Genomic DNA, 14,354 nt, shown 5'->3' on the forward strand with positions numbered 1-14,354 from the left:
TTATTACACATACAGCCTGAGATTGTTGTGATAATAAATCTAACAGGAAAAAAAAATTAAAAGTTTTTAATTGTTAAAAATCAAATACACTTTACTATGTTCCTTGAATTGGTTTTATTTGTCCCAAAAGCTTGCAACTTGGCCAAGTTTGGGAGGAGTTTGGTTTTTTAAAACAAGAAATAAACTACTTTCCTGCCAAACCTACAATCTTTACTGCAAAGCGGGCTGCTGTGACTGCCACCGAAAGAAAAGGTCACAAGGGCCAATTTTTTTCTTTAGTCTCATTCTTGTAAATAATTGGACCAGTTTTGACTAAAATTCCCTCTCCTCTAATAGGCACGTTTCTTTTCAAACATTTGGAACCCGATTTTAATGTTTTTTCTCCGACTCTCCTCTTCCTTCAGATAATATGCATTTTAACAGTGATAGTCTAAGTAGAAAATACTAAGATATGAGATGAAGGCTTCAGCTTCATAGACAAGGAAAAGGCTAGATCCTAAAAATGCTGTAGAGGATGAAGTACAAGAATATGGAAACCACCTTAATAGATGCGTCTAGACAAGGCAGAACTGAAAGTGTTGCTTAGATTTCAGGGAACGGGAAAATGGTAATAACGGTAAAGAAAACCAGAGAAGGGAGGGGAGGAGAAAAGAAGGATAACGTGACTAGATTACAGCAGCTAGCACTGCTAGAGGGCTGTCTGTAAGTCACTGAAAGGTGTGTGCCAAATGCAAAGTCTCTGTGACCAGGAGCAGATTATGCCCCAGGAGAGCGTGAGAGCAGTCCCTGCGAGCTGACCCCCATCCCACGGGCCCTGGTGGTGGATGGCATGTCAAGGCCCAAGGAAGCGTCTGGCTCTCCTCAGGCCACGCTGCATCATGTGAGGTGAGCAAGTGGAGTTGAACTGCAGCTTCTCCTTAGATGAGGAGAGCTTGTCTGCAAGCACTCGTGGATTAGGTTCATCCCATCATCTAAAATACTCCTAATTTGTGCATTTCTAAGTATCCAAGCATCTATTTGAGAAATTACATTAGATTTTATATATATAAGACAAAAATACAGCTCCTGGAGTGATGGGATGTAACCGAGTTGTGTGGACGATGGGCTGGCAGTTTCTTTTAGATAACTATTTCAATATTGCTCAGGTTTTGCTCAAGTATTGATTCTGTATCAGTGTACACAGAGGCTTTAATAATTTTCTTATTATTGTTAAGCTAATAAAATAAAATAAACAAACTCATTTTTAGTTTCTTTTTCATATAGCTCTAATTTGAGTTCACATCACCTCTCAGTCCTGTTTTGGCTGCCAATTTCATCAGCAGACTATTAAGTCATGTTGTATTTGAGAATACTATGACAAAATCCAAAATGACTAACACCAGCATACAAATTTACTATCTCTACACAACTCCACACATTGCTTTTTTCAGCATCCTTTCTCTGTGGCCCATAAGAATAATCACACCTAGTCAAATTCTGCAGAAGGAAAGACAAAAGCTTTTACTGTAACTTCAATATTATACTTACCATGTTCCTTTGGTCTTCTAATCTTAGTTTTATCAAAGAAACCAGACAGCAAGCAAACCTCAGTGCCAATCCTTAAAATATGAGATTATTCACTACTCCCCTCCCAGTCTTAATTTACAGAATAAATGCTTATGCATTTTTGTCCTGAAATTGCTTTACTGCTTGCCTGGGGATTTTAACCCAGACCCACAGAGGTTAGTTTCTGCCTCCCACTGCTAGAAATGCCTCTGTAGAGCTGCCTTGTCAATTCTGTAGGAAGTTAATGAATATACTGCAAATGCATGTAATATTTTTATGATCAGCAAGATTGAGCCAAAATAATTTATTCTAATTCATATTAGTTCTCACATAACTTGGATCTACAGTGTGAAAATGATGTATGCATTTGCTGCAACCTTCCAGCACTAGAATTGAGTTACAAAATCGTAACTGATTTGAAAGGCACTTTTCCGTCAGGGGGTGAGGGTATGGGGATGTGAAAGTATTCTTCATCTGTGACAGAACTGTGAAGAACTACAAGCACAGGCAGGTATCTTAGAAGTTATCACATAACAGCAACACTAACAGAGCACAAAACAGTTTTAAACATGCTAAAAGGTGTGTGGTTGCCATTCATACACACTTATTTTCACAACAAACTTTATAAAATATCGACCTTCAGACTAATGATATTCAGCTTTTGCTGTAATCACTAAAACATCAAACAAGTTAATAACAGTCTTCTTACATAGTCTTGTTTTCTTGTATTAACAGATACTTCCAAAAAATAACTCCATTATCACAAACGCTATGGGATGAGTCCCACACAACTAATGGCCTTAAACTAGCTAACACAGAATAAAAATAACACAATTTCCCACATAATTACCTTGCATAAAAATCTCCTGAACCTTTTGTTCCTTTACCCAGGCTTTTACCTCCTCATGTAACTGCGGGTTATCCCTGAGAACTGGGTTTAGACTGTCTACGTCGTCCTAAAGTAGAGATTAAAAAAAGAACCATATGTTATGTTTACTTGTAACATTTCTGTTTATTTTCCTAGATGTATTTTAGAGTACAGTATTAAGTAGTTTGATGCTAATTTTGCTGATTGCCTACAAATCCCTGTGTTATTTTTAGAAAAAACTTGAAAGTATAACATAGTGCTAGAAGTTATTTCATGGGAACATGGTATGTCAGATCCCACATGTGGCCAGACTTGTAAGCTATTAATAGGATCACACTTTCATAAATACTGTCTTACTACGAGCTAAAATTCCCTCTAAAAGACTTCAAATGTTTACAGGTATGCAGAAAGAACTGTTTAAATAATGATTAAGTGGTTAAAAAAATAGTAACAAAAATCTGTTTTCCATATCTGTAAAATTTAATATGGACATATTGAGCATAAACATAGATATAAAACCCACAAAGATAATGCATAAGAGATAGCTGTATTTTAAGAGAAACAAACATTCTGCAAGAAATACCATTACTAATTTTCAAATATGTAGTCCTTTGTTAATTAAGTAATTTCGAAGAAGACATGCTTTAATTTTTATTACATTCAGTTCTCCTGGAAAAGGTTCTTTTTCACTCTTTGAGTAGGACATCATCTGGGAAACTGAGACATATTTGGTGGCACTGTCCTCCTAACAAGGAAAAACTAGGCACAAAACACTGGTTCATATCCTTGAAAGCATGGCTTAAATCATCATTCATCTCCAGACTCTTAGAATACCTATTTCTCTATTTCAGAGCAAACTTGCTATTTCTGCCTTTGAAGCCGTGGCAGAGAAATAAAGCTGCATAGCAGCCTGGTGACTCCTCATACAGAAGATGGCCTTGGAAATTCGTGAGCTGTAGGAACATTCATTTGTGCCAAGAGAACTTCAGACAATGAAAATAATCAGAGCGATTCTCCACATACAAAATGTAAAATGTTTTATCAGTACTGCAGCTGAGATCAAGTAATTTCTTTCCTTGATCTCCAACAAGTTCCTTGATGTTTCACAATTTATTACGAAGAGTTCCAGCCATAGAACATAAAGATACAAGCAACACTCAGGGAATTGTGCATTGCTGCCAGGCCCTCAAGTGACATGAGCAATTTCTCTCTATTCATCTGGATGAGATTATTCCTGCTAACCCACCGATCACAGGATGTCTATTTCAAATTCAAAATTCACTTCCTGACACTGGATGATTTGCTGTGCTCCATTACAGAGAATGCATCAATGCTTCAGTTAATAGAGAAAATTATTTTCTCTCATGCTTTTGAAAAGGATATGGCCTCAGATCCAAAAGGAATGGTCAAGATGATCGCTTTAATACACGTAGAGTGGAACAAAGTAAAAGTGAAGGGGAAGATCAACAGGACCTCTACCACTACGTTATAAACAGTTATGTTGCTGGCAATATCAGAGGCACAAGACGGTGAATGCCAAAATTTATTCAAGGATGGCAGACTAGCAACACACTTCCTCTCCCAAGGCAATCTAAAAAGTGTATCAGCTGTTCTACTTTCCTGGGCAAATCCATTTTTGCACTGATCCTACACAGAGAAGCAACACAACCACTGGAAAGAAGGAATGATTTGCCAGGGGAACCCAACAGGCCCTTGAACTGGAGCTTGTGTGATGATCATTCATCTGTCCTCCTTGCTATGCACTCTCTTTCACAGCAGCCTCAAGAGATTCCTGTACCAATAATTTCCCCCCTCAGATCCACAAGCGTTAGACCGAATCAACAGGCTGAGGCCCTGCAATTCTGGAAGTCTGACTTAAAAATGCAAGTTAGTATACAGATCTCGTACATTTTGAGTAATTCATTCAGTCCTATCTAAGAAAAGGTGTATCTTCATTTCAAGACTATACACACTGATTATGTACCTTGAAGTCAGACCTTAACTAATAACTCTTAACATTCTACTTCAATGAGTTCTTCAGGCAAAGTATTTGAGTCTCTACAACACCTTCAGCCACTTTTGATTTGTTTCTAAAGGCACCACACGCTGCCACTTTTTTTTTAAAAAAAAAAAAAGATTTCACATCCTTTCTAAGCATCTTTGCGTTCTTTGAACTTGACACTGAACATACTGACGATCCTACAGACAGGACATCTGAATCGTTTTGGTTGTCCTATTCAGGTGCATGATTTATCAGTACCTTTGATTGAGAGTGCTTCACATGAAAACTTAAAAAAGGAGACTGCAAAGTCCATTTTGTACTTGCCTCACTCCTGGAGAAAGATGAGCTCATCTCAAAGATGAGCTATAAGAGGCCCAACTAAGTCTGCAGATCCATTTCACAAACTGCATGCAGGTATGCCTGGGATTACGTAGAGAAATATCAAAGAGAATCCAGGGTTTCTAAATACACATTTAACATATCATCAATCACTGAAAAAAAGTGTTTTGCTTCTAGACATAAACGTCTATACATTGATCAATAGAAATCAGTACACCAAAACAAAACTGTAACTCACAACTGAAGCTCAGTACCAAGATAATAAAAAACGGTTCCTGAAATCACAAAAATTCTGTTCTTTTGTGTACATATTACATTTATCTATGAAAAAATGTGTGTGCCATGACTGACCTCTTTCCACTATTAATCTTAAAACTGAGCATCTAAAAGCCAGGAAATTAATTGCATAACGTGTTAAACTCTAAGGTAATGGCCTTAAGCACCTTGTTTTAGCACACAGCACAAACTTTGGCAAAACCAGGGAGAACAGGGCAAGAAGCAGGGCTGATGACTTGCAGCCTCTCCCGTCTTAGCACTGAAGACAAGCAGATGACTCTGCAATGCCCAGTCCTTTTCCTCACCCTGTATTTATATTGCTCAAGAAACAACAACTCTGTCTACAGATTTGAACCTTGGCAATTATGACCTTCAAGTTTTCCCCTCCTTCTTGCTTGAGGTAGCAAGATTGACAGACTAACCCACAGAAGAATTAAATGCCCTGTAGGATTTGTCTCCAGACTTTTCCTCATCTCAAAGTAGCTTTACCCACAAAATTAAGTATGGCACCCTCTCCTAGACTAGTTTTTCCATGAGTCCTGGAATACCTCCTCCAGGAGGATGCTAACGCTGGTTTGAAATCCTTATGAAATGCAAATCAGAATGCAAATCAAATAAATGGGACTGCAATTTTCTTCTTTAAATCTACTGTAGGAAGCTCTTTATGTGCTTCATACAGCAGCGCTCCTTGCTCCACAAATGACTACATGCAGTACTGGGAAGAAGACAAAGGGCATACGGGCTAGAAAGATATGGTCAAGATAATCCTTCCTGCCCTCCTGCAGGACACTCACATGAAACAATGTGACTAAGAGAAGCTTGCCAATCCATATAAATTTTTTTAGATCTTTGCTGCAATTCTGCCTTCTTTCCAGACCAAAAGAGGAATTCACATCTCGTGGAGTGGACTTTTTGCTTAAATATCTGAAGAATAACTTGAGGCAGCTGCACTTCTTTCTAGGTGATAAATCCCACCTGCTGGGGACGTGCTCAACTCCTTCTTAAAGAGTTTAAGAAGTTCTGAGAAGGACAAAGAATGAAATTTTCCCAAATAACAAAGTGATCCAGTGTTTTTCTGAGTGTATCTGTTATTTCTTCTGGTGTAAAATGATAGAGCAGGTCAGAAACTACAGACCATACCCATCAGGTTAAAGTATCGCACTGCCCTAACTATAAAGTAGAAATCTTTGTTCAGAGAAGCATTTTCAGAGAGTTTATTTGGACAAACATAATTTATCATTCAAAGCCATGGCTGAGCAAGTACAGATCACTTACAATGCTTTGAAATTCCTTTAAGTCATGATCAAACAGGAATTTCAAAGACAGTACCCACAGAAAAACAAGTCAAAATGCAAACACATACAGAACTCTCCTACTCGAGCACCACCCACAAACAAAATACTGCCCAAGATACCGAGAGGTATCCTTGGATGAGGCAAACCTGCGCGCTGCCCAAAGACCATACAAAATGCCTTCTGAAAGGCTCCAGTGACCGCAAGCTCCTTTGTTGTTTTGGGCAGCCAGGCATGTCAGCCAGCCAGGTGGGAACACCTGCAGATTTCCACAGCTCTCCGCCTTCCCAACAAGACCTGAACTACTGACATAAGATATTTCCTCAGCATTTTAAAATCATTCTCTAAGTCATTCTTCACCAACTTGAGAGGCTGAAATGAGTTCATTACACTGAGAGATGAAACCCTGGAGCACAAACAACTAAGAAGTGGACTCGAGTAGCTGCTCCTACCTGCGATCACACAGCCTGTATGCTGCTTCTGATAGGCTAGAGATATCCCAGTCAGCTCCATTTTCAGTGGAGAACTGACAATATGCATTCCAGGAAAACCAGTCCTGGAAAAACAGTGGCTTTTGGCACTAAAAAGGCTTAAAGCAGAGACCTGAAGACCAAGTCTCAACACACGCTGTGTGTTAGGAACCTGCAAAGGTTTATCTGAGAAAGCGCCTTCCTTGGCCACGGTGTCTCTGCATTTAGCTTCAATACATCAAGGATATCTTTTTAATATCAGCAGGACTCATTTCAGCTAGTGTTTTACAGAGAAAGACTAAGTAGATTTTGCAGGCCTCGCAAAGGTCAACACCACATTAGTCCTCACCATCTGTGGCTTAATTAACTATAGCTTCCTCTGGCTGCTTAGAGGTTTTCTGATAATTTAGGACACGAATTAAATGAAAACTAGTACACAACCAACTAGAGAGTCCTGTTTACAATGCTTACGCAGTATGCAGTGCACATGGCAATGAGCATTTTGTTAGTACTTTAATGGTAGAGGAACCACATTTAAATTACAACAGTGCAAATGAAAAATTCCGAGATCAAAGTGTCAAAAGCTCGATCCTTCAGTTTTCTTGTTTCCTAAGTATCTTGAAATCAGTTTCTATAAATGACCCCCCCACCTGTTGTTTTCCTTTTTGCACCAAATCATTTGTACAACTGCATGGAACTTCACCTGCATAGAAATTAAATTTTGAAATTACAGTCTGAAAAACAAGGAACAAGGTAAGTCAACACCTGCCAACCAACTGTCACAACAGTCTTCAGAGAGCAATGTGCAGCAAAAAGTATTGTTTTTAAAATCTAGACTGCTAAGACTTTATACTAGTCCTCTAATGCCATCTTTTAGAAATTATTTTTCTTGCATTAAAGAAAAAATTAAATACCTCATGTGCACCCATCCTCAAACACATCCATGCATGTTTTTACCCCTCGTTTGAAAGGTCTGTACAATTCTCCCCTTGTTCTCATTCCTTTATAACTAGTCATTCTTTTTTCCTCTTCTCTTTCACTGTGTCACCTGACATATCGGATTATATCACTGACCTGTAATCTCTTCCACCGATTATAACTTTTTAACAAACCTTCAATCTTAATATTGTCCTGCCTAATATCTGAGTGAGCAGGGGAAAAAAAACACAAAACAGTGACCTGAAAATCTGTATAGGCAGTATATAAAAGATCTTAGCAAGAACACCACCTATTAACAGGCAGTATTGCTCTGCCATGCTCCAAGACGTTTTTCCCCAGTGGCAAAAGATGAGAATCTAACTAAAACACAGGAAAACTGGCAGCAACTGGCACCCCTGAAGGTATCACTGGTCAACAGTATATTCCTCCTTCCCTTCTGCCAAGTGAAAGGCCACCCCAGCTGCCAGGCCGCTGCAGGCAGGAGGTCAGAGAGGCGCCGAGGGCTGCGGGGCTGTGCTGCTCCGCACAAGCCAGCCCAGAAACGCCTGTCCAGAGGGGACGGCTCCAGGGAACACACCCACCCGAGCCACCACGTGCCCCTGCAACTAGGGCAACCTCCCTCCCGCTCCAGGCTTCTCATGAAGGGCAACGCCAGCCAGCAACACCAAGGCTACAGAAGGCAAGAAAGTTTTTTGGAGAGATCCTAACTTCCAGTTTACCTTAAACAGCTTTGTCTGAGCTGAGAGAAGAGGCTTAGGCTTACCAGACGACGCTAGTGCTTTCTATGTAAACCCAACCCACACTTGACCTATTTTCTGCTGTTCCCAGCGCGCAGTCACAATTTACCTCGTTCAAATCCAGCAGCTGCTGGGCTACATCTGAACCAGTTAAGTCAAGCTTGAAGGCATAACCCTGACCCCTAGACCAGAAACACAGTGGAGCTGAGGTCAGCCCTGCTCACACGTGCGCGGAGGCACGCCGCGTGGGGAAAGGCAGGGACAGGCAGTGATGCTCGCTGCGTGCAGAGGCCAGGCAAGAGAACAGGGGTAACGAATCCTTTCCCAGCAAGGGGCTCTAAATGCATTGTTCCAACAAGGACAAATGTTTAGAGACATTCTGGACCGCAAACATTTAAGATTAGGGGTTATTTTCAGCCTGTCCAGCAACAGTTTTGTTTCTATAAATAGACAGAACTACAGGGAAAAGAGATGAGGGCTAAAAATTTTATAATTTTCCATCTGTCAGTAAACTTAACATCTCTCAGGAAAAGCTATCAACAATTTTTCTTTTGCTCCCTACTCTTCCCTACGCCTAATACTTCTCCCACACAGTCCTACTTCCTTCCTCACTTCACCTATTCAATAATTAAAGAGTTGACACCGATTTTAATTATCATGTTTGAGAATTAGGGGAGCAGGACTGCATATGCTTCTCCAAGTCATGATTTCAGGCTTGAATAAGCATCACTGCACCAATTAGTTCAGTTTTGGAAGAATAACTCAGAATCAGAAAATTTCTATTAAAAACACGAAATACTATCCTATGGAAAATATATTAAAGTTAGGAACATAAACATATAGGAAAAAATCTGACTCATAGTCTAATATTCTGCCTGATTTTAACAAACAAAAACAGAAGTATTTGCCTTCCTATAAGACTACCAACATCTCAGGTGAAACGGGCACGCTAGAAAACTTGCTTTTTACAAGTCAGCTCGTTATTCCTGTATCTGTAGATGAGAATCTAGTATGGAAAGGCAGAAGGGAAACAAGAGCAGTATATAGAATGAGCATGCAACAGGGAAACAAGTAGACACCAATGGATAAGCAAATCCAAACCCGGGCCAGGCAGATATTGTCACAAAACAACATAAAAATTTCTCTACTTAACTTCTACAGTAGTTTTGCATTTGCAAATAGAGATTAAAAAAAAAAACAGATGACCCTTAAGCTTATGGGTTATGTCACACTGAGCAGCTGGGACAATCTGGGTCAGAAAAGCAAAATCTCCTGGAACGCCAGATACATGTTTTAGTATCTCATCTAAAGAGTTCCCCAAACAAGTGGCTCCCACCCACAAACCTAGCGGGCTGTCAGCTTCCACTTAGAGCGCTGCGGTGACCATCTATACTACTTACGTTCCCCACGTACAAACAAAAGGTCAAGTGAACAGCACTGCTCCACATCCATCTTCTCCCTTATTTTGGTGACACAGCCATACATTTGCTTTTCTTTAGTTTTCCACTGAATCCCATTTCCTTCCCCTTCCTCACTGCAGGCTCCATACATTTACCGTCATCACCATCTCAGAAATATGCAACTTTGTCCTAATTTTGCATTTTGTTTTATCTACTCCTAAGAGAAACAGAGAGGGAGTACTGGTCCTAACCCACTCAGCCAGTAACTCCCAAGTCACGCGGTGATACTGGAACAAGCCTTTGAGTCACTTACCAAGCAATTCCAATGCCACTATGGGAAAAGAAACCTCAAAGTGCAGACACTTCCCTGACGCAAGCAATTAGCAGGGTGAAGTTGATGCTAACAAGTAGAGCAGCGAAGTGAGCAGATCGGAGAAAAATCTTTTGTGCATTGATATTAAAATTTAACTGAGACCCAGACACCCTGTGAATTGTGAACAGCTTTCAGAAGGTATCTAGAACTCCCCAAATCGTATCAGCTGAAGAACAAGATGTATGGATGGTGGTGTCCTTAAGCAAAAAAGAAAGTACATTCTGTTGATGATCAGTTGTCTGGACTAGTGGGCTGCTAGAAAGGCAGTCTAATGCCCCCAGAAATCAAGCCAAGAAATCAGTTCTTCCTCAGAGACCGACCATTTTACAGAAGACACATCTTCCTTGCATCAGGGATAGCAAAAGTTACTTGTGGCAGCTTGAACTGGCAGAGTTGGAAAGCTGTACATTGCCACCACAACTAATGACAGACTGGATAGTTCATCTCTTATCTCATGGTAGTTACCTCCATCAAATCTTTTATTACTCAGCAACGTGGTGTTCTTTGACAAGGCTCCTGATAACTAAGAGCTTACTGTATTAAAGAGCAAAGGTCTCTCAATTTGAATCTGCAGAGAAAATTGTAAAACACTACCATACCCAATACATGCAAGACTGACAACAGCTCCTAGAATCAACACCACCTCCTAGAAACATGTATCAGTGTCTCACTCTTGTGAACGACTCTCTGCACTGTAATTTGAACTACCACCAACTTATTACTGACCACCAACAGTCACAGAGCTACCTAGTCTCTTCTGCAAATATCCTCAATCCTATTTACCAAATAGAAGCTCTGGGAACATACAACTTTCCAGCTCCTTTCCTCCCATAAATCATGAGGATTAATGGCAAAATACAAATCCTTCCCAATGACAGAAATATCTTACCTTTTTTTTTTTTTGTCAAGAGGAGAGAATACATCAGATATCTTCAAAACGTTCTTGAAAGCCAGCTTCAGTGGAGTTTGATCCACTTAATTACTATTACATTAGTGTTTTATTTTCAAGTGGTTTTCCAGGGTTTGTTTGAAAACGTGTTTCTTACAATAGTACGACATAACAGTGTTGGCCAACATGCTGATATTATGAAAGTAGTTCAGAACAAAACACATTTCTCTCATGTTTTAAAGGAGTACCACTGTATCTGCACAGATTTTTTCAAAGATAATTTCTTATAGGATTTAAGGCAGCACTGCACAGAAGCCATGCCTCTGGGTTGGGAAAACAATTAGTCTCCTACTTATGGAGCTCAAGGACACAGAGGGGACTTCCCTCAGCCAAGGAGCTCCACAGAGAGAGCCCCAGCAGCAAAAGGGAACTGGTACCGTAGAAACTCAAACCCTCTCCCTTACAAACAGGGGGTGAAGCTCCGACCCAGCACAAGTGAGCTGTTCCCCCTGAGAAGCCCGCAGAGGATAATGGAGATTATTCCCACAGGGAATGGTGTTTCCGTCAGGGCACGGGCAGCCCAGAGCAGGCAGAGCACCCAGGGCTCCAGCCATGGCTGTTTCTGCTCTCCCTGAAGCCAGGGAAAGCCAAACACAATCAGATGCAGGTTCAGCCCTGAAAAAAACATGTTCGACTGCCTGGATTTGTCATTTTATTATTCCAGGAAAGTTCCAAGAAGGATAATAAACTGAAAGCATTAATTAAAGAGCAAGAATTAATCGAAAGCAGAGCAGTACCTTCTGGCTAACAGACCCAATTGCACTTGCAACAAGAATTGTCTTTATCTCTCCATGGTGCAGTTTTAATTTCTAATAACTGAGCTCCCTACAGTCATTTGCAAGTAAATTTCCCTGGCTGTCACCCGACATGAACATCTCCACTGATGACTGCTTTTCTTGTGGATGGAAAATGCAGTGTGCTCAGCAGCAGCGCTGGGAGACCAGGAAGAGTCTGTCGCAGTAACTGGCTGGCTCAAACAAAACTGAAGCCAGTGGAAAGAATCCAAATTACTTTCGAGGACGCTGGTTCAGGGTATTTGAGATTGTGGGCTAAGATGATAGGGCTAGAAGCCATAGGAGCAGGGCAGGTGTGAAGGTCAGGGAGAGGTTTGTATGACAGCAGCACTGCCTGTTGCATAGTCATCCTGCAGAGCAAGGTCTGCCTACTGCCACACTGTCTTGCTAATGAGTGAGCTTCTGCTAAGCAGTGTCAGGACCCTGACATCAATCATAGGCATTAATTAATTGATCTGACCTCCCTGCACCCATGCTGTAAGCAGCCTTGGCTCCAGTCCTGTCTCTGGCCCCATCTCCATCGGCTCCTGACCAGGCTGCCGGGGTGGGCACCAGACCTTGCCTTGTCTGATGGCCACTGGATGGGCAACAGAGCTGGTCACTGCTCCTGGCCCACCTGTGGCTGCACCCTGTTGGGGATGGCACTGCCCATGCTGGAATCACCCTTAGTTTCCAGATTGTCCACCCTCATGGAGCAGCCCCACTCTTACTGCTCCTGAGCAGGCACTTAAATATCATATACTTAGCTCAGGAGGGCCCCATGAGTAGCTAATGACAGCTCTTGCAGTCATCCCAAAGTCATCCCACACTCTGCTTCACTGACCTTCCCAGCTTTGGCAAGTGTGCAGCTTTCCTACGAACAAAGCAGCTGGGCACAGGTCTCCTCACTTCAAGTCAAATCAAGACTGCTGACCTTCAAGAGCACCTTGAAGACATATGGATTTTCTGCAGACAAGGGATTCAGTTTCCAGGCCAGCCAACACAACATTCCATCCAATTTAAGTTCTGAAGAAAGGAGTTAAGTTAAAGCTTGGGTTTACATGTAGATATAATCAGGTAAAAATCGTGTTATGTCATGGTAAATTGTACGTTATATACAAACTAAAATAAAAAAACAGCAATCAAAAAGTGTAGCTTCATATACACACATCCATCCACCATCATGGTTTCTTCTCCAACCATTTTCATGGTTTCTTCTAGCTCAGCTCAGAAAAAGGGACCTCGACATTCTGACACTCAGTCTCAAATTCAGATTTGGAAACTTTGGATATGCCATTTTTAGCCTAATTTATCCAGCAATAAGGCAAGGTTGTAACGGCCCATTTCTCAGAATTGCTCTCAGTCTTAGCACATTACTGTTTACAAAATAGAGAACATAATGGATTGAAACTTGCTTGATATGACATGCAGGCAGGTCATCACCTGAAAAGCATATCAGAATAGCAAAGCATTATTAATGGCAACTTGCGTTTTGATAAGGCTGAAAAAAATTGAAAAAGGGCTAGTGACAACAAAAAGATGAGTGGGGAAACTCTTAGTAGATGTTCTTTCCAACAGGAAGATTTATGACCTCTCACAGAGGGCCCTCCTAGCTCTTACCTCCAGGCAGTGAAACACATTACGCTGAAAAGTGGTAGTTGCTAAGAATATCTGAAATGAAATATTCCACATGGCATCCTTTGTGTTTCCACATGGAGCCTCTTTTGACCTCTTAAAACTAGTCTTTGTTATCACTTTTATCCCATGTAGACATAAACATTCATTGCTACTTCGTTTCATTAGAGTATAGGCTGAGGTGCAGCTTCAAAGCAGCCGGTTCTTTACAAGCTGAGGTGTGCAGCACAGGCAGGTCTGTGCCTCACTGCACAATCACCACATCACTCAGGGTGTCTGGTGACAATTTGTTCCAATAACATTTTAAGCACTCTTTTTAACAATAATTGAACTCTGTGTTTTAATAAAAAAGGCAGATGTAGGCTGCAATGGAACAATTCCCTGCACGAAATACCTTCTGAACTCCAGACAAACATGTTTTAATAGACTTCCTTTGCATATTGTTTAAGAATATTTTAAAATGTACAGATGCTATCCAGTTACCATCACTTTGCTGGCAGCTGCTTCACAGACCTTTTCCACAGTAAAAATGAGCTATCAAAAAATGACAGCACGAGAAAAAATCCGCCAAAATGATGGCATTTGGTAAAAGTACCATCTGCTCATTTAAAAGCAACAAGCATTTTATATCCTGTAGTCACTCTTGTTTTTCAAGCTTTTTATGGTTCTGAAATATTTGCAGGACAAAGGTCCCAGAAGTCCCAGGCAAGGGGAGAGATCCACTGCTGCAAAAACAAACCCAGAACTAAGCAGTTC

General features: G+C 40.9%; 1 protein-coding gene across 2 annotated transcripts in view; it reads right to left on the reverse strand.

The window, feature by feature from the left end:
• Positions 1-14,354, reverse strand: part of JMJD1C (jumonji domain containing 1C) — a 110,529-nt gene that overhangs the window by 36,747 nt on the left and 59,428 nt on the right. For both annotated transcript variants that reach the window (XM_026851745.1, XM_026851744.1), the window contains exon 3: positions 2,396-2,501. In XM_026851745.1, coding sequence (XP_026707546.1) covers positions 2,396-2,402 — 7 coding nt within the window. In that variant the 5' untranslated portion in view covers positions 2,403-2,501. The remainder of the gene's footprint in view (positions 1-2,395; positions 2,502-14,354) is intronic.

This window comes from Athene cunicularia (genome assembly GCF_003259725.1).
Source record: "Athene cunicularia isolate RWA chromosome 6 unlocalized genomic scaffold, athCun1 chr6_part2, whole genome shotgun sequence".
Lineage (NCBI taxonomy): Eukaryota > Metazoa > Chordata > Aves > Strigiformes > Strigidae > Athene > Athene cunicularia.